The sequence below is a fragment of the Notolepis coatsorum genome (assembly GCF_963971535.1).
Source record: "Notolepis coatsorum genome assembly, chromosome: 10".
Classification (NCBI taxonomy): Eukaryota; Metazoa; Chordata; class Actinopteri; order Aulopiformes; family Paralepididae; genus Notolepis; species Notolepis coatsorum.
This window is the reverse complement of record NC_140174.1, coordinates 26246230-26265926: the sequence shown is the minus strand read 5'-3', so window position 1 is coordinate 26265926 and position 19697 is coordinate 26246230. Positions and strand designations below refer to the sequence as shown.

The 19697-nt window shown below is 47.0% G+C and overlaps 2 protein-coding genes across 2 annotated transcripts; one reads left to right on the top strand and one right to left on the bottom strand.

Annotated features, from left to right (window-relative positions):
* Positions 1–17886: 17886 nt before the first annotated feature.
* LOC311235507 (DCN1-like protein 2) lies at positions 17887–18383 on the bottom strand (the record flags this gene model as incomplete). Its single annotated transcript, XM_084322975.1, has 1 exon — positions 17887–18383. The coding sequence occupies exon 1, from the start codon at positions 18343–18345 to the stop codon at positions 17887–17889; it is 459 nt and encodes a 152-aa protein (XP_084179101.1). The 5' UTR covers positions 18346–18383.
* A 52-nt stretch (positions 18384–18435) lies between these two features.
* Positions 18436–19226, top strand: LOC311235506 (DCN1-like protein 1; the record flags this gene model as incomplete). The annotated part of the gene is made up of 1 exon (XM_084322974.1): positions 18436–19226. Exon 1 carries the CDS (start codon positions 18474–18476, stop codon positions 19224–19226), a length of 753 nt encoding a protein of 250 aa, XP_084179100.1. The 5' UTR covers positions 18436–18473.
* Positions 19227–19697: the final 471 nt, after the last annotated feature.

Sequence of the window (19697 nt, the reverse complement as noted above, 5' to 3'; positions counted from 1 at the left end):
ATACAAGTGCATTTCAAATCATAAGTGTAAACAAGTGAACGTTGTATATACCTTTTGCTATATTAAATATTCGATTTGTACATTTGTGTGGACTTCGTTTCATCAGGTGGGAAAGTGTTCATCATATTTATATCATGTACTGGATGGCCAGAAGTTAAAGTACAAGAGGTAGTGGTTTAATAATACCATACTTAACAATACAGTCAGGGAATTGTACCCCTCAGTTACAATTGGTCCTTCGAGCCGGAGGGTAACTAGTGTAATATTAATATAGTGTTATTAATATTGAAATGGCCTATGATGAACACTCCACGAAACGGTCCTCCTAACCTAGAACGCCCGCGGCGCAGACGACAGCCACCTCAGTACTTAGAGGATTACACTGTCAGTCAACTACCTAGCCTTCGACAAACGGTAAACGCGGTAAAAGTAGAAAGTAAAATTATGTCTGACCTTAACGACCAGGTTTCCCCGACCACAAAGGCCCTAGTAGGTCCTAATGTAACTGACCAAGCTCACGGTGGGGACCAGGAGGGAGCTGACATGCCTTTACCCCCCGCCACTACCGAAGAAGTAGTCCCCGACCAGCCCCGGGAGGAAGACAACCCTACAGAGAGAGAACTCTGCACGGAAGAAGAGGAGGAGAGCGCCGAGGAAATAGAGCTCCAGGACTCCCCAACGAGTACCCCCAGGAGCGGCTCACGCAGGAGCGGCTCACCTCCACAACCGCCTTCCCCCAGCGAAGCGGAGAGGATGCTACAACAGGCGTTCCTCGTCAGCCTGACAGCCTCTACCGAACGCGATCGACTTCAGGGTGAACGCGATCGTCTCCAAGCACAGGCGCTTAGCGAGCGCGAACAACTCCAAGCACAGGCGCTCAGCGAGCGCGAACAACTCCAAGCGCAACAACGGAGCGAAGAAGAGCGCACACGCCTGGAGATGAGACGCCTTCAGACGGAAGAGAATATGGCAAGAGACCGGGCCGACGCCCAGCGCACCGCTGCCGGTGCCAAAAGAGAAGCAGATCTCACCAAGCGCGAAGTCGAGCGCGACAAGTTACAAGCGCAGCTAATGGAGCAGCTGATCCGCAAGGCAACACCCTCTCCCTCCGCCAGAGGTTCAAGGAACTCGTCGAGACAACAGTCAAGGGCAGCGTCTCCTCAACGAGCAAGCGACCCTGAACTTGACCAACAGACCGAGCCTATACCCCCCGCAGACCCCCTTCCCAGACCGGTCCAAGCGAGACCCAGCTACAAGGAAGGAGCGGCATACACTGCGGAGAAGCTAAATAAACGATTACAGGATCTGGAAGATCTGATAGAGGAAGAAGAGGGAGAGGAGGAGAACCAAGCCCGACGACAGCACAGTACTCCACCGGACCAGGAGGTCCAGTACAGCCCAGGCTATACCCCCGCGGCGCTGCGCTACAGACCCCCGACTCTATTCACGGGTGAGCACGACGCACGACCAGCCCCGAGGAATAGCACCTGGACCAGCGGGCCATGGTACCCTGTCAGTACCAGCCCACAGAGAGGCGCAAGAGGGGACTCGCCTAGGAGGTCTCTCCCCCAACGCTCGCCGATGTATCAGCCATCCACGGCGTCATACATTGCCACGCCGTCATCTCCAGACTTCGCCTATGAGAGTCGAGCACAGTACACGGAGCTCCGGATGTGCTTAGAGACAATGATGGGGGATGTCGCTGATGAACGCCACAAGTATGCAATATTACTGAAGCACCTGAAAGTACCGCGAGCGCACAATATAGCGCTAGCCTATGCCACCTCTTCGACACCATACACAGCGGCCCTAGCGGCGCTGGACCAGAGATATGGACGTATATGGGATTACGTAATCCAAGAGATAAGGCATATTGATCGTCTACCCCCAGCAACAGACAATCGCTCATTAGACGACCTGTCAATCAAAGTGCAGTCCCTGGTAGGGATGCTGGGAGCGCAACGGGAAAAGGGCATGCATGAGCTATACGCCAACTCTAACGTCGAGAGGATTTTGGAGAAGCTGCCACCCGCAAGACAAGAGCGTTTTAGGCGGCAGAGAGACTACCGGGATCCCAACGGCCCCGAACCATCCCTCCTTGATCTAGCCGACTTCCTGGCGAGAGAAGTCAGCAGCTTACGACTGGATACATTCGGGCGGAGCACGCCAAGCTCCAGAGAGGGACCCAGGAGAATAAATGATGGAAGAAGATCGGTGACTGTCATGCACCAATCAGAGTCAGTACCGAGCAGTAAGAGCCACAGTACCCCCTCGAGAAAGGAGAAGTGGAAGATAGTGTGTCCCTACTGTGAGAAAGAACACTGGCTGTCACAATGTGACCTATTCACAAAGATGAATGCAGAAGAAGTGAGTCAATGGATAAAGTCCAACAGGCGCTGTTACCGATGTGCGCGACCACACATGGCAGCCGAATGCCGCCTAAAGAAAAGGTGCAGTCGGTGCGACGGAGCCCATCTAGATATACTACACGAAAGTAACAGAAGACGGCCTCCACCTGCACCACCGAGCGGCACCAAGGCAAGTGTCATGTACATTGACCCCGCCAGCAGCAGCGGTGCCCAAGTGCTCTTAAAGGTAGTCCGTGTGACATTGAGCTACCAAGATAAAGTCATGGACACTTACGCCGTCCTTGATGACGGGTCAGAGAAGACCCTTCTGCTCGCGTCCGCTGCGGCCCAGCTGGGACTGCGGGGGAGCAAGAACGAAATGACGATTCGGACAATAAGAAGAGATTTAAAGACGATAAAGGGCGAGAATGTCTCCTTCACTATCGCAGCAAGCGGGCAGCCAGAGCGACGGTATAGGATTACAAATGCTTTCACCAGCCAAGAAATAGGACTATCGCAGTACACCTACCCTATCGCCAAATTGATGGATAAATATGTGCACCTGCGACAACTACCTATCCCGCTCATAGACGGCGCTACCCCGACCCTGCTGATAGGCTCCGACCATGCAGAACTCATAGTCCCGATTGACCGGGTCCATACAGGAACCCGAGGCTGTCCTGCAGCAGTCGAGACCCGCCTAGGGTGGACCCTACAAGGCCCCCTCGCTAAATCTCTCAACCGAACAGCAGCCACTAGCTGCCTCCACTCCAGAACGACAGAAGAAGACACCACTCTCCTGCAGCATGTCGAGAGGCTATGGACACTAGAGACAATGCCCTTTAAGAACGAAAAGAAAGATATTCGTTCTAAAGAAGACATTTACGCCATCAACCTACTCGAGCAGGGGACAAAGAGAGTCACAGTCGGCGGAGTGATGAGATACGCAACTCCACTCTTGAGGCGAGAGGGAATGCCCACCTTTCACGCAAAGAAAGACGCCACGGAGCGCTATCTACTGAACACAGAGCGGCGCCTAGCCAAAGACCCCGCTCAAGAGAGTGTGTACCGCGCTGAGATTGAGAAGCTAATCACAGCGGGACACGTGACAAAGATTGACATTAAAGAGGCCGATCAGACGACCGAATCATGGTACGTGCCGCATCACAAGGTCCATCACAACGGCAAGGATCGCATTGTGTTTAACTGCAGCTACCAGATCGGATCCCAAAATCTGAATAAAGAGCTCTTGCCCGGCCCCACACTCGGCCCCTCCCTACTAGGCGTGCTACTGCGCTTCCGCCAGGACAAGGTGGCTATCAGCGGGGATATCAAAGGGATGTTCCTGCAGGTGAGACTAGTGGAGGAGGACAAGCCCTTGCTGCGGTTCCTATGGAGAGAGAGGATCGGAGATGAGAACCCAGCCATCTACCAGTGGGAGGTACTCCCCTTCGGAACCACATGCAGCCCGTGCTGTGCTACATTTGCACTACAGAAACACGTCGCAGAGGACCCAACAGCAGATGAAGAGGTCCGACACAGTGTGAAGAACAGTTTCTACGTGGACAACTGTTTACAAAGCGTTTCGACTCAAGAAGAAGCCGAGGCTCTCCTTATCAAGCTACGCGCCTCCCTGATCAAAGGCGGCTTTGATCTCAGGCAGTGGGCCAGCAGTGACCCGCACGTATTGCGCAGCCTCTCCCCTGCGGACAAGGCTGCCAGCAGCGAGACCTGGATGGCGACCATCCCAGGAGAAGCCCAAGAAATGACACTAGGACTAGTCTGGCGCTTCAAAACAGACTCGCTCCACTATAGACACAAACCCCTGACTCCAGAGCCGGGGAGGTCGACGGCGACACCGACCACCAGACGGAGTGTGTACAGAACACTCGCCAGACAGTACGACCCGTTGGGATGTATTCTACCTTACACCACCAGGGCAAAGATGATTGTACGAGCACTATGGGACAAGGACCAGGGCTGGGACGACCCAATACCCGCACACCTTGCCTCAACATGGAGAGAGTGGGAGACGGAACTCCGCTCACTCCCAGGCGTCAATATACGCCGCAGCTACTTCCCATCCACAGTGAGGCCAGAGACATGCAAGATTGATCTACACGTCTTCAGCGACGCCTCCGAAGTAGCCTACGGATCGGTGGCCTACTTGCGTGCCCAAGAGAAGGGAGGAAAGATACACACTGCTTTCATCCTGGCCCGCTCAAGAATAGCCCCACGAAAGCAACAATCTATCCCGCGTCTAGAGCTCTGCGCAGCCCTAGCAGGAGCGCATCTAGCCACGTTAATCCAACGTGAACTCACCATTCCGGTGCACAGAACAATCTTGTGGTCAGATTCCACGACAGTACTCACATGGATCAAGTCTGATTCATGCAGATACAAAGTCTTCGTGGGAGTCAGAGTCACCGAGATTCAAGAGTTAACAGAAGCAGCGAGCTGGCGGTATGTGGACACCAAACACAACCCAGCTGACGTCATCACCCGGGGAATGTCTCTGGATGACCTCACCCGTCGCAACATTTACAGTGACGGACCAGAATTCCTCAAGCTCCCGGAAGGAGAGTGGCCTACGCCCACCCCACGGGAAGCAAGTAACGAGGAGGCTGAGAACAAGAAACCTATGTTCTGTGGACTGAGCACAGTCGCCTCCACAGACCCCAACATAGATGACTGCATTACCCTAGAGAGTGCGCAGCAGAGGACATTCCTGTGGCACCACCCAGAGATTCAGTCCACCACTGACATGTCAGCAGCTGACTACGAAGAAGCAGAACTTCTTCTACTACAACGAGCCCAGAGAGACTCGTTCCCCGATGAGCTAGACTGTCTACAGGGAAGAAAGCCTGTCCCATCAGACAGCAGACTGCTCCACCTGGCACCCGAGAGTGACGCCCATAATCTCATCAGAGTGGGTGGTCGCCTGCGGAGAGCCCCCGATCTACCGGATGACATTAAGTACCCGATAGTCTTGAACAGCCGACACAAGGTCACAGAGCTGATCATAAAGAAATACGACGAGGATGTACACCACGCAGGAGCAGAGAGAGTCTTCGCGGAGATCAGACGTCGCTATTGGATACTGCAAGGGAGAGAAGCAGTGCGGCGCTTCCAGCGAACCTGTCTAGACTGCCGTAAGTGGCGCGCGCAGCCCAGCATACCACGGATGGCTGACCTACCCCCCTGTCGCCTCCGACTCGGCGACAAGCCATTCCACTCCACAGGCATGGACTGTTTTGGCCCGTTGTATATAAAGAGAGGAAGAGGAACCGAGAAGCGGTGGGGTATTGTATTCAAATGCATGACCACCAGAGCGATACATATCGAGCTCCTTCCGACCATGAGCACAGACTCATTCCTTATGGCCTTCCGAAGATTCACATCACGGAAAGGAAAACCGTCTACATTGTTGTCTGATCACGGGACAAACTTCAAAGGCGGAGAAAGAGAGCTGAGAGAGAGCTTCCAAGCTATGGGCCCAGAACTTAAGACCCACCTAGCTCCATCCCAGATTGACTTCCAGTTTAATCCCCCGAACGCACCCCACTTCGGTGGAACCTGGGAACGAGAAGTACGTTCTATAAAGACAGCCCTGTACGCCGTGCTTGGGGCCCAGACTGTGGCGGAGGAAGTCCTAATGACAGTCCTCACGGAGATCGAGGGAGTATTGAACTCAAAGCCCCTCGGTTACGTCCCCAGTGATGTAGCAGATGTCGACCCAGTCACCCCCAACACACTCTTAATGGTGCGGCTGGACCCCGCGCTACCCCAGACAATGTACAGGCCTGAAGAAGCGAACGGCCGAAGAATGTGGAGGTACAGTCAAGTACTAGCTGACAAGTTTTGGAGCAGCTTCCTACTCCACTACCTACCGTCTCTACAGACCCGCCAGAAGTGGGTAAAAAAGAGAGACAATTTGACAGAAGGAACAGTCGTCATGATTATCGACCAGTCACTACCCAGAGCTATGTGGCCGGCTGGCCGCGTAAGCAAAGTGATCACCGGTGCCGATGGCAAGGTCCGAGCAGCTGAAGTACTCGTCCAAGGGCGAACTTACACACGACCCGTGGCGAGGCTCATAGAACTGCCCCGACTCCCAGACACTATCGATGATGACCATGACCCCATGACTTTGTGAGTTAACTGACCCTTACAGCGGACCTTGAGTGGTAGACAGTGCGGTTAATCTGTCTCTGCTTAGCTAATTAGGTGGGACTAATTAGGGTGCGGCTGTTGTGAAGGATCAGATTAAACCGAATATATATGTTTATTTATATATATATATTTAAATAGTATTTGTATATCGTTTGATATCCCCTGTATATTCCTTGTACAATATGCACTGAATATCCCTTTAGTCTACTAAACAGCCCATAATAGTTTCATTCCACCATTGGACGAGAACCTGGCGCCAGCAGCCATACCCCTAGGTTCAAGTTCAATCGTGCCGCCCAACATGTCGTGGCAAGCCCCGGTTCCACGTAGGAATACGTCTGGCGAAATACGAATGGTACTATTTGTTCACAGCGCATATATATATGGCGCAAGTAAAGTAGAACTTGCTTTTAGTCCAGTTCTTTACCCTCCAACCGAGTAACAGACGCGAAGCCTCACCCACGACGCACGTGTGGTGCAGTAAGGCCTACTTGGCCTCAGAATAGGCATTGAGATATCGTGTGGATTAATAGTTGAATAGTCATAGTTTGGCACTATACCGTCGAGTTGGACGTATTCTATCAAGCTAATAATAGTCTATTTATGTATGGTGCATCGTTCGGTTAGAGTTATAAAGTTATCAGTACCCCCATCGTTCCTGACGTTATCTGGACGCTTAACCAGGCTGGGCAGACCACTAGTGGTGCTTGCATCCGAGGAGCTCCGGGCCAGGGCGACTGGACCTGTATATTGGATTACTCTACCCGGACGACGGCGAGCCTTCCACGGCTTGGATTATGCTTTGGGTGCTTTGATTATTCCATGGATAACGGCCAACACTGCGGAGTGTTGGAACTACCCCCCGGAGAGGAGTCAAGGTGAGACGGCGCTCTACACCAGTGAGGTCGCCTCACGTCTCTCCGTTGTGGACCGGCAGCTACCGTCCACCAGAGGGTCCAGCTGTATTCGTCTGCGGACCGAGGTTCTGTGGGCACCGTGTTCAAGACTTTGAATTCTCCCAAGAAATCGTCGGCCAGATGGGATACCGCCAGCGGCTTCTCTAACCCCCCCCTCCTACTGTCTTACAACCAGCGGGACCCCCCCCCCCCTTAGTGTATCCAGCTATAATCATTTAGGTACCATCGCTATAGTTTCCTAAATATCCGGGTTGTATACTTACTCCCTGCGTAACCAGAGATTGGACATTCAATGTTGATTTACCTACGAATACTCATTTGCCATACAAGTGCATTTCAAATCATAAGTGTAAACAAGTGAACGTTGTATATACCTTTTGCTATATTAAATATTCGATTTGTACATTTGTGTGGACTTCGTTTCATCAGGTGGGAAAGTGTTCATCATATTTATATCATGTACTGGATGGCCAGAAGTTAAAGTACAAGAGGTAGTGGTTTAATAATACCATACTTAACAATACAGTCAGGGAATTGTACCCCTCAGTTACACTACTGAAGTCTGGGCATAGTGTTGTCCTTAAAATCTGATTTTAATAACGTTACCTATTACAAAAACAGTGAGGATAGAGTTGGTTATACATGAACTCAAACTAGAAAGAAACAGACTAAGAAATGACGTAAACTCCATGATCAAAACTGCTAAAAAAAATTTCATCAATGACAAAACCGAGGAAAACAAAAATAAACCACGTGAACTTTGGAAATTACTCAACAATCAACTAGGCTGCAGTAAAAAACTCAAAACCAGGTTCTCAAACATAAACATAAAGACGGACAACACGCTCATCACAGACAAGCTGGATGTAGCCAATTACTTAAACACTTTCTTTACAAACATAGCCACAACACTGGTAAACAAACTACCCTCCCACTCAGGGCAGTATGGGGTAGAACACATAGTAGCATACTACAAGAACCTAGGCGTCCACAAAGACGACTTCAAACTGGAAATAGTAACTACAGATGAGGTACTCAAAAAACTGAGCGCCCTCCAACCAAACAAGGCCACTGGCCATGACAACATCCCCTCCAAATTCCTCAGAGACTCAGCAGCAGCCATCACCCCAGTCATCACACACATAATAAACCTCTCCATAAAACAGGGACACGTCCCCAAGGACTTCAAAATTGCGAGAGTAACACCCCTGCACAAAAAGGGCAGCAAATTAGACCCGGGTAACTACCGCCCTGTTTCTATCCTTACATCCATCTCGAAAGTCATGGAAAAAATAGTATACGAACAGATCGAAAAGTACCTCGCGGAAAAAAATCTAATCTACGAATTCCAATCTGGCTTCAGAACATCCCACTCCACTGACACATGCCTTCTCTACTTGAACGACCACATCAAACAAGAGGTGGACGCGGGCAAATACTGCGGCATGGTCATGCTGGACCTACAAAAGGCCTTCGACACTGTCAATCACACCATTCTGATTGACAAGCTAAAAGCAATTGGTTTTGATAGTTTATCAGTGAGCTGGATACAATCCTACCTGGAGGGGAGGGAACAGATGGTGGAAGTAAACGGTACACTATCCCCCCCCCTCACAGTGAGCTGTGGTGTTCCACAAGGAAGCATACTAGGACCGCTACTATTCCTAATTTATGCAAATGACATGTCGTCAGCTTGTGACTGCAACTTGTTCCTGTTTGCGGACGACTCAGCCCTGCTGGACTCTGACAAGAACAAGTTACAGGTTGAAAAAGCCCTCAGCTCGGAACTAGGCAAAATCTGCATATGGCTCGCCGACAACAAACTATCATTACACATGGGCAAAACAGAGTCCATTCTCTTCGGTTCAAATAACAAACTCAGCAAGACCGACGGCTTCTCGGTTACAGTGGGTGACAATATTATCACAAGGAAAGATGAAATTACCTACCTGGGTTCCATCCTAGAGGCTAATCTTTCCTGTGACAAAATGGCATCCAATGTAATAAAAAAAGTCAACCAACGAACGCGATTCTTGTACCGGATCTCCTCTCTGGTAAACAAGAATACCCTGAAGACTCTAGCAGGAGCACTCATTCAAGGGTACTACGACTATGCTTGCACCTCATGGTACCAAAGCACCTCAAAGGCACTAAAAAACAAATTACAAACATCTCAAAACAAGCTAGTCAGACTACTACTTGACCTGACTCCTAGAACCCACCTCACCCCTGCCCACTTTGACAACCTAGGATGGCTTAGAGTAGACGACAGAGTACAGCAACTTGCAATGGGCCTGGTCTACAAGATACACTACGCGACCAAGGTACCCATGTACATGTCAAAATACTTCCCAAAGGTCAGTGAATACCACGATCACAACACCAGAGGGAGCTCCACAAATCATGTAAAACCCAGATTCGGATCAAACAAGGGACTAAACACGTTTCGCAATTATGCCACATCAATGTGGAACGCCCTGCCTAAAGCTGTAAAGGAATGTGAATCACTACCCACCTTCAAAAACACTCTCAAAAAACACCTACGTGAGACTGCAATTCGAAACTGGCCCCTACAAATGTCCTAACCTAGTTGTACAGTAAATGACCAAGTAAGGCTTTGTCAATTCCAATGTACAGTGTAAAATGTGTGTGTGTCCCCTTCCCAACCCCCCCCCCCCCCCCACCTCCAATGTACAGCCCTCACCCAACCCACCCAACCCCACCCCACCCAACCAACCTCCTCCAATGTACAGGTTCTATGCCAAATGTATATACACTCCTTTTCTGGACACTTTTGTATCACAAACAGTACTGTATTTGCAAATCTGATATGTCATAAATGTATAGATGTAGCAGTACTGTCTATCTGTATGTCATGTATGTCATATATGTTATGATGAATTGAAAATGGGGGACCCTGATGTAAACAAGTCGAAAGTCTTTCTCTGGTCTGCATCCCCTTAACAATTGTATGTATTGAGCTGTACTGTACTGTACCCATTCTGCAATCTGTTAATAAACTTTTCAATCAATCAATCAATGGGTTATGAAGTAAAGTAGCCTACTACTTATCTGAAAGTTGCTCATCAGAAAAAGGAAATGAGGGCAGGAAATCCCGACCTTGTTTATTCACTGTAAACTTCAGTCTGGCTATTCTTTAATAGCCTGCTATGCTATTGTATGATGAGCACTTTGTCTATCATACAAAGTGTCATGTTTCACAAATGGATTAACTACCATTAAATACAAAGTCAAACTGGCTGAAATAATTGATAAACGGTGCCGTGTACGTTTAATCACATGAATTAATAGCTAGTTAAGCTAAGCTAACACTCACTACCTCACTAACTTTAGCCTGATAGCTTTCTGTTTTTTTTTCTCACTCCAAAAAGTTGTCGGAACACCAGTTATATATCGTATGGCTATCGCGTCCCGCTCTAGCCTAATGAGATACCCCTTATCTCCTAGTACCTACTGTACACCACCACGAACAACTTTATGCACCCATACCTGACCGGGCCCCGCCCCTATGGAGGCGTAGCCTATAAGACCATGGTCATGGTCACCAAACACCCTTCCTCTATTTTCGTTCCATCATATCGGCTGCGTGCACCGTATGTAACTAGCAGTATGAAAAAAGATTGGAGGAATTGTGTAATGTTGAAAGCTTACCGGAGGTTGCTGGCCCCTGGCATCTTCGAAGCATGTTTTCAGCGACACGACGGGCCTATGTTGATGTTTCCTCGTCTGATGGCAGCAGGCCAAGGATCAGCTGTGCAAGGTTGGCTGTCGGGCCAGCTTGCACCCAGGTAGGCCCTGTGTCTTCAGGCATGGGTATTCGTGTTAGTAATGCTGGTTTGTTTTGTTACACAACCATGTTGTGTGTCGGCGCCGGGGGCAGGATGGTTTGGTGAACGTTTCACTGCAGTGAACGGTTTCCAAAGGGTCCTGGGCGTGATGTTAAACAACTAATGCTATGCTACATGTCGTGGCTTCCTTCCATTGTCAATCAATCAATCGATCAGTCTTTCCATCAAGCCAATAGACGCTTTAAACAGACAGTTCTAACTCGTTTCTTTCCTTAGATTACTCACAGTTCGAAGTGTTGCTTGGCCTCCGATGGTTTCGATGATGTTGCGATGTGTTTGCTCAAAATAAAGTACCAAACATTTGCACATGCAACAAAGAAAATAGGCCTTTACAATATTCAAAAGAAAATATGCAAAACTCAAAGTAAATAACAAACAACTTAGGTATTCTTTCTTTCTTGGTAATGCTTATATAACTTTATAACTTAAAGGGTATTTGTACAAGTTGTATGTACGTATAATACGAAAAGGTACGTTATGAAAAGGTAGGAAAAAGTATGAAACGATATGAAACGACCGCGTCTCTCAACAGGTTGCCTTCAATGCGGCTTTAGCGCAAGGCGCTGTGGGATTTGTAGTCCTTTGTAGTGCGTTGACTACAGACGTCACAATTAAGTGGCTTTCTTATGAAAATCAAAATACTGGCTCTAACATACCGGCCCCTATTGTTATGGGCATCTTTAATAACAATAAACAAAAATTCAAAAGAGCCAGACAAAGTAAAGTCTTCATATTCTATTTGAGATAGACAGGATGTCTTAATTGTCCATCTTCAGTTATTTCCCTATTCTAAGGCGGGCACCAGTAGGCATATTTTGCTTATTGGTCTTTCCAGCGTGTTGGTTTTTGTTTTAAGAAGAACCCTCCGAATCAGTCCTCCAGATCCAGGACGCGTCTCCATAACTCTTGCCATTAACCAGGATCCACGAGGTGCATTTGAATCCATAATTAACACAATGTCTCCAGGTATGAAGTTCCTTTTGACGCGATTCCATTGCTGTCTTTCTTGCAAAAGTGGTAGATATTCTTTGATCCATCTGGTCCAAAACAAATTCGCTATATACTGCACTTGTCGCCAGCGGCGTCTTGAGTATATATCTTGCTGATGAAATACACCTGGGGGCAACAAAGGTTTGACCTTGAGCTGTAGCAAATGGTTTGGTGTGAGAGGTTCCAAGTCATTTGGATCATTTGACACTGTAGTTATAGGTCGGCTGTTGAGAATTCCTTCAACTTCACACAGAACTGTTGAAAGGCTTTCGTCGTCAAGTGTTTGTTGTTTTGTGATAGATAGCAGAATTTTCTTTACAAGCCGGATTAGTCTTTCCCATACTCCGCCATGATGTGCTCCGTAAGGAGGATTGAAGGTCCATTTGACATCATTTTGCTGGAGAGCTTGTTCTATTTTGCTCAGATTCCACTCTTTTATAGATTCCTTCAGTTCTCTTTCAGTGGCAACGAAATTAGTTCCATTGTCCGACCTCATCTCCAATATGTCCTCTTCTGCTGATGAAACGTCTGCAGGCATTAATGCACGAATCTGTATCTAACGAATGAGCTACTTCCAAGTGCACCGCTCTGGTTGTTAGACAGGTAAAGAGAACTCCATATCTTTTCACAATGCTTCGTCCTCTTTTCACTTCCATTGGGCCAAAGTAATCCACTCCAACATATGTGAATGGTGGTAGGTCTGGTGTAATTCTGTCCTTTGGCAGATCTGATATCTTTTGTTCTCCTGCATTTCCATGCATGCGTCTGCACACAGTACATTCAGATATTATTTTTCTGGCTAATGCATTGGCACATGGTATCCAGTATTTTTGTCTTAACCTGGATAACATATGATTCCTTCCACTGTGACCAACTTGTTGATGAATATCTCGAAGTATGGTTTTAGAGACATGGTGGTGTTTGCCAAGAATGGTTGGGTGCTTTGCTTCCTCAGGCATTGCCAATTTGTTTAGCCTTCCTCCAACCTTTAGTAATTCATTCTCGTACACTGGATCCAATTTATACAGTGTACTACTTCCTTTGATGGGTTTTCCCCTTTTCAAAGTGTCCACTTCCTCTGGAAAAGACTGTTTTTGACAGAAACACAACACTGCTGTTTCAGCCTTATCCAAGTTATCCTTAGAGAGTGTGAGACCTCTCATAGAGTCTTTAAAAACTTTCATCTCCTTCTCAATCATCTTTATTCGATTTGGTTCTTGTGCTTGAGTAGAAGTAAGTAGTTCCTTCCTCTTCTTACTTAAAAGCAGCAAGAGGTGTTTTACTTGAAGGAACCATGCAACTGCTCTTTTCAGTTTCCTCCAATCAGAGTAGTGATGCACTAGCTTGCTTGTGCCATTTAGGTCAGTTGCAATGGTTGGGTTCACATTGACTTTTCCCTTCTTTACCTCCGGATCATCAGGATAGCTGTCATTGACCAGTTTAAGTGCGTCCGGAAACTCAGGCCATTTGTCCTCAGGTTCTTTCAGAAACAATGGACCATTTATCCAAGTCTCACATTTCAAGAATGATTCTGCTGTCAATCCCCGAGATGCATAATCTGCTGGGTTCAGTTTAGTGTTGATGTATTTCCACTGTGATGTTGCTGTTGCTTCTCTTATCAGACTGGTTCTGTTGGCTACAAATGTCTGAAACCTTAGCGTTTCATTCATGATGTATCTCAGAACAGATGTACTGTCAGTCCAGAAAACAGATTTGCATAATGGGATTTGCAGCTCGGTTCTGATCATCTTGTCCATGCGTACTGCCAGTACTGCTGCTGTGAGTTCCAATCTTGGGACAGTAACTTTCTTCAGAGGCACGACACGTGACTTTCCTGACATGAAGGATATGTGAACGTCTTCATCTTCATTTGTCATCTTAAGGTAGGTGACAACACCGTATCCAATCTCGCTTGCATCACTGAAATGGTGCAATTGTGCAGATTTGATTTGTCCATAATTCTTTGGTTTGATACATCGATCAATCTTGAAGCTTTCTATCTGCTTTAATCCCATGAGCCATCTTTGCCACTGTTTCTTGAGAGCTTCCGGGATTTCTTCATCCCACCCACAATTGAGTTTGCACAACTCTTGTAGGACGTGCTTTGCAGTGAAGATAAATGGTGAAAGAAATCCAAGTGGGTCATACACAGAGCAGACTGTTGAAAGGATGCCTCTCCTTGTGGCTGGTTGAGATTTTAAGCAGACTTGAAACTTGAACACATCTTCCTCCACATGCCACTGTATCCCTAGGGCTCTTTCTATTGGAAGACTGTCTTGGGTCTCTAAATCCAGGGTTTTTACCTCTTTGGGTTTTTCACTCTTTAGGATAGAGGCCAGCACAGTTTTACTGTTGCTTGTCCACTTTGTTAGATTAAAACCTCCCATTGCACAAAGATCTTTGAGTTCTTCACATAACTCCACAGCTTGATCCGCAGAAGCGACAGATTTTAAGCAGTCATCAACATAGAAGTTTCTTCTGACAGTGTCAACAGCCTCTGCAGAGAAATCATCTTTGTTGTCTTCAGCGGTTTTAGTGAGAGCATAGGTTGCACAACTTGCTGATGAAGTGGCACCAAACAGATGTACTGTCATCCTGTACTCAGCGAGAGGTAAACTGACATCTCCTCCTGGCCACCAAAGAAAGCGAAGATAATCTTGATCGGCAGGAGCCACCTTGACCTGATGATACATCCCCTCGATATCAGCCATGAAAGCTATCTGCTCTTGTCTGAATCGAATGAGCACACCAAGTAGCGTGTTGGTAAGATTGGGACCCTGAATAAGCTTGTCATTTAATGAACATCCTTGATAAGATGCAGAACCATCAAACACTACATGAATCTTGCCCTTCTTTGGGTGATGAACCCCATGATGTGGTATGTACCACACCTTTCCACTCTCAGGTTTGAGCTGCTCTTGGGGCACTAGCTGAGCGTGACCCTTTGCTATCACAGCCTCCAAGAAAGTTTTATATTCATCCTGGAAAACGTTGTTCCTTTTGAATTTCCTTTTTAATGATTCTGCTCTCTGCTCTGCAAGTTTGCGATTGTTTGGCATCATGATATTCTTCTGTTTAAATGGAAGTTCAAGCTGATAATGTCCATCTTTGATTTGAGCTGAATCTGACATGATCTTTAAAAATTGTTTGTCTTCAACTGACATTTCTTTCTTCTCATCACAACCTCGCTCTGGAAAGTCATGATTGTATTGCTGCTCCAGCAGCTCACCTATGGCTGTCACCGATATCCGATTAACAGCAGCACATGAAGTATTCTCAGATTCAGAGGTTTCCTGATTCAGTCCATTCACAACCCAACCTAGGACTGTCTTAACAGCAAAGGGTCCTCCATTCTGACTGTTTATTATTTTCCACGGCTCCATCAGCTTTGGTGCATTTGTTCCTATAAGCAACCCGATTTCACAATCCAATTCAGGCAACTTAATCTCTCTTAGATATTTCCATTTATTTATGGCCTCTTGAGTGGGAATATGCTCTTTTCCAGCAGGAATCTCCTCTTGTGTGTACACTTTAGGCAGCTGATAAAAATCATTGCCTTCGATGCAACTCACTTCAAGACCTTTGACAAAGGAAGTGTCAATCATTTTCTCCTGACCCATTGTTTTTAAGAGGATTTTTGTTCTCTTGGCTTTGGCATGCAAATCTTGTTGAAGGGCTTCTGTACAAAAACTTGCAGTGCTTCCCTGATCCAAAAATGCATAAGTTTGCACAGTCTGGTTCGAGTTTGATAGCTTTATTTGAACTGGAATAATTGGTAGGGTTTGTTGATCACCGGCCCCAGTGTGGTTTCTGCCATTTAAAGAGACCAATGCACTACTTACAGAAGCTGCTTGGGCGTATTTATCAGAGTTGTCCTTTTGTTCCATCCTTTTCTTGTAGATGTGCAGTATTGTTGGATGTTTCATTGAACAAACTTCACATTTCATTCTTTTCTGGCAGTCTTTGCTTAGATGTCCTTTTGTTAGACAGCCAAAGCAAATTCCTTGTGCCTTTAAGCAGTCAATCTTGTCATTGTGAGATTTTGTGTTTATCTTGCATGTTTCAGAGGTGTGTTCTCCTGCACAAAATACACAGCGCTTCTGAACAGTAATGCCTTTATGGTCTGACTTGCTTTTTTGGAAAGGTGTTTGTTCTTCATTGACTGGTGGGCTTGTCACAGTAGCACAACATCCCTTATAGCCATGAGCAGGCTTATTGCTGGGTGGTTTGTACACTTTGGTATCCCTTTTTGGCATGACATCCTGTATGTCTCCAAACATGGGGTCTGACACAATGCGTGCATGCTTTTCAATGAAGTCAACCAATATTGGAAACTTTGCTCTTCTCTTATTGTGTTCGTAATATGCATATGCATTTGTTCTCCACTTTTCCCTAAGTTGAAATGGGAGTTTCATGATCACATTTCTCATGTTTGATGTGCTATTCATTTCATCCAGAAACTCAACATCTTCCATTGTGTTACAACATCCACGAAGAAAGATAGCATAAGAATGAAGTGCTTTTCTATCTTCACTCTTAATGGCATTCCAGTTCAGCATTTTGTCCAAAGTAGCTGCTGCGATTAAGAGTTGATGTCCATAGTTCTCTTGGAGCAGTCTTTTGGCTTCCAAAAAGCCCTTTTTTGGCTCCATGTATTGACAACCTTTTACCAAGTCTTTAGCTTGGCCTTCTGTGTACTGCTCTAGAAAGAACAGCCTGTCTTTGTAATTGTCAGTTTTGTCTTCTATTGTATGTTCGAACATTCTGATGAATGAAAGGTACTGTAATGGATCTCCTTTAAAGATGGGTATTTCTCTGGATGGGAGTAATGTTAAGCGTTGCTCTTTCATTAGCATTTCAGTTATTTCATTTTGTCGCTGCATTACTTGGATAAAGTCATTGCTTTCTGTCCGAGAGCTTTGTCTGACTTGGATGGAGTGATGCTGCTGTGCTGATGCTTCTGTCCTTGTTGTGGGCCTTGGCTGTAGTACTTCGACATGGCCACTAGGGGCTGCATGACTTGAGTTAATTGAATTGAAGTCTATGAAACTCCTTTTATTTTCCTTCTCCACAGGTTTTCCTTGGTTCTCTTCATCCAGGAAATCATCATTTACATCTGGCTGACCAGTGTCATACTGCTCCTCCCCCTGGTTAAGGTCAGGATCAAAGCCATCATCCTCAAAAGCTTCCAATGTTTTAATTTGGGCTGTTGCTGCATCAATATCAGTTTGAAGCTCAAGCCTTTCCTTTTTAGCTCTGATATTGGCTTTCATTGCTTCAAGATCAGCTTCCTGTTTTTCAAGCGAGTGTTTCTCGGATAAGGAAGCAGAACGTGAAATAAGCCCAGCTCTCTCTATCTCTATTTTTCTTCTTAGTGTTGAAGCTGTTGAAGATCTATTGCTGCCACTATGGCTTTTACCTTTTTTGCTTGTCATGCCCACTGATGTTGCTTTATGTGGGCTTGGCATACGTGCAACATATGAGCCATGGTCAGAAGGAGGCACATGCTCAAAAGAGGCAGCGCTAGCTAACCATTTCTTCATCACATCTTGAAACTCATTGAAATATGCCATTCTTGGGAGATACCAGTCAACATGTGTCTTTCAGTTCCTGCTCTAGTCTGGGGAGGATCGCCTTGAGCTTCTCAGGACTGTCACAGCCCAGCTCCGCCATGCCGTCCAGGAACTCTTTCCTGCTGAACTCGCACTGTGTGGCTGCTCGGAACTTCCACGCTACCACCAGGACGCTCATGCTGGCCGGGTCCAGAGTGAGGTCATCGCAGAACTGCTGGATCCCATCGATACCTATCTTGTTCTCATCCTGAGGGTCTTTGTATCGGTTGTAGAGCTGTTCCAGCCTCTTGCGGTCCACAGAGGTTTTCATGGATTCTTTATAGTAGAGTTCTGGGTTCTGGAAGTAGTTGTCTGTGGCGACTTCTAGTTTCCAGTCATTCTGTGACAGGCAGTACACAGCAGTCCTCTCCCCTGCCTGTGTGAAGGACATGAACTGCCGAACCTTGTCCTTCTGCGATGACTTCAGCTTATGCATTTTATCACCCGCTGTTTTGGCCAACTTGATATCCAATTACCCCCTGGTACAGTAGTGCGCAGTGCCTCTCGCGCAGACGTACCAGGGGGTAATTGGATATCAAGTTGGCCAAAACAGCGGGTGATAAAATGCATAAGCTGAAGTCATCGCAGAAGGACAAGGTTCGGCAGTTCATGTCCTTCACACAGGCAGGGGAGAGGACTGCTGTGTACTGCCTGTCACAGAATGACTGGAAACTAGAAGTCGCCACAGACAACTACTTCCAGAACCCAGACCTCTACTATAAAGAATCCATGAAAACCTCTGTGTACCGCAAGAGGCTGGAACAGCTCTACAACCGATACAAAGACCCTCAGGATGAGAACAAGATAGGTATCGATGGGATCCAGCAGTTCTGCGATGACCTCACTCTGGACCCGGCCAGCATGAGCGTCCTGGTGGTAGCGTGGAAGTTCCGAGCAGCCACACAGTGCGAGTTCAGCAGGAAAGAGTTCCTGGACGGCATGGCGGAGCTGGGCTGTGACAGTCCTGAGAAGCTCAAGGCGATCCTCCCCAGACTAGAGCAGGAACTGAAAGACACAGGGAAGTTTAAAGACTTCTACCAGTTCACCTTTAACTTCGCCAAGAACCCCGGCCAGAAGGGCTTAGACCTGGAGATGGCCGTGGCTTACTGGAACCTGGTTCTGACGGGTCGCTTTAAGTTCTTGGACCTCTGGAACCGTTTTCTACTGGAGCACCACAAGCCATTCTTGGGAGATACCAGTCAACATGATCACTTTCTTGTTCTTGCTCTGACAGCATGTCTTGCACTGAGTCATGTGCGTTTGAAAACTCTTTGGAGAGTAATTGAAAAACCCCATAACAACCTTGCACCTGGCTGATATTCCCATAATCAATCATGAGTGAATCAATCTCATTTTTCTTTCTTGAGACTTGACCCAATTTCGTTTTCCTTTTTTTAATTAACTGCGCCAGTTTACCTTCAAAAGCCTTTTCTGTAAGTTTTATATTTCTTTTTGGTCTGACGTCAGCATTTTCAACAGGCACTTCTGGCTCATTCACGTCTACCGTTAGGTCCGTATGAGTTTCAATATCCACATTTTCCTTTTCAGCCATTGTTATGCTTTATTGTCATTAAACATCCACTTGTAAAAAACAGCTGTCCTTGTTCTAATGTTGCGCTTTGTTGTTGTGCGGCCCGAATCCGTGTCAGCCAGACAAACAACTGTATTAAGCGCGCCCCTCAAGATGCGCTCCTGTTGCTGTGCGGCCCGAATCCGCGTCAGCCAGACAAACAAATGTATTAAGCGCGCCCCTCAAGATGCGCTCCTTGAATTACGTTCCACACTTTA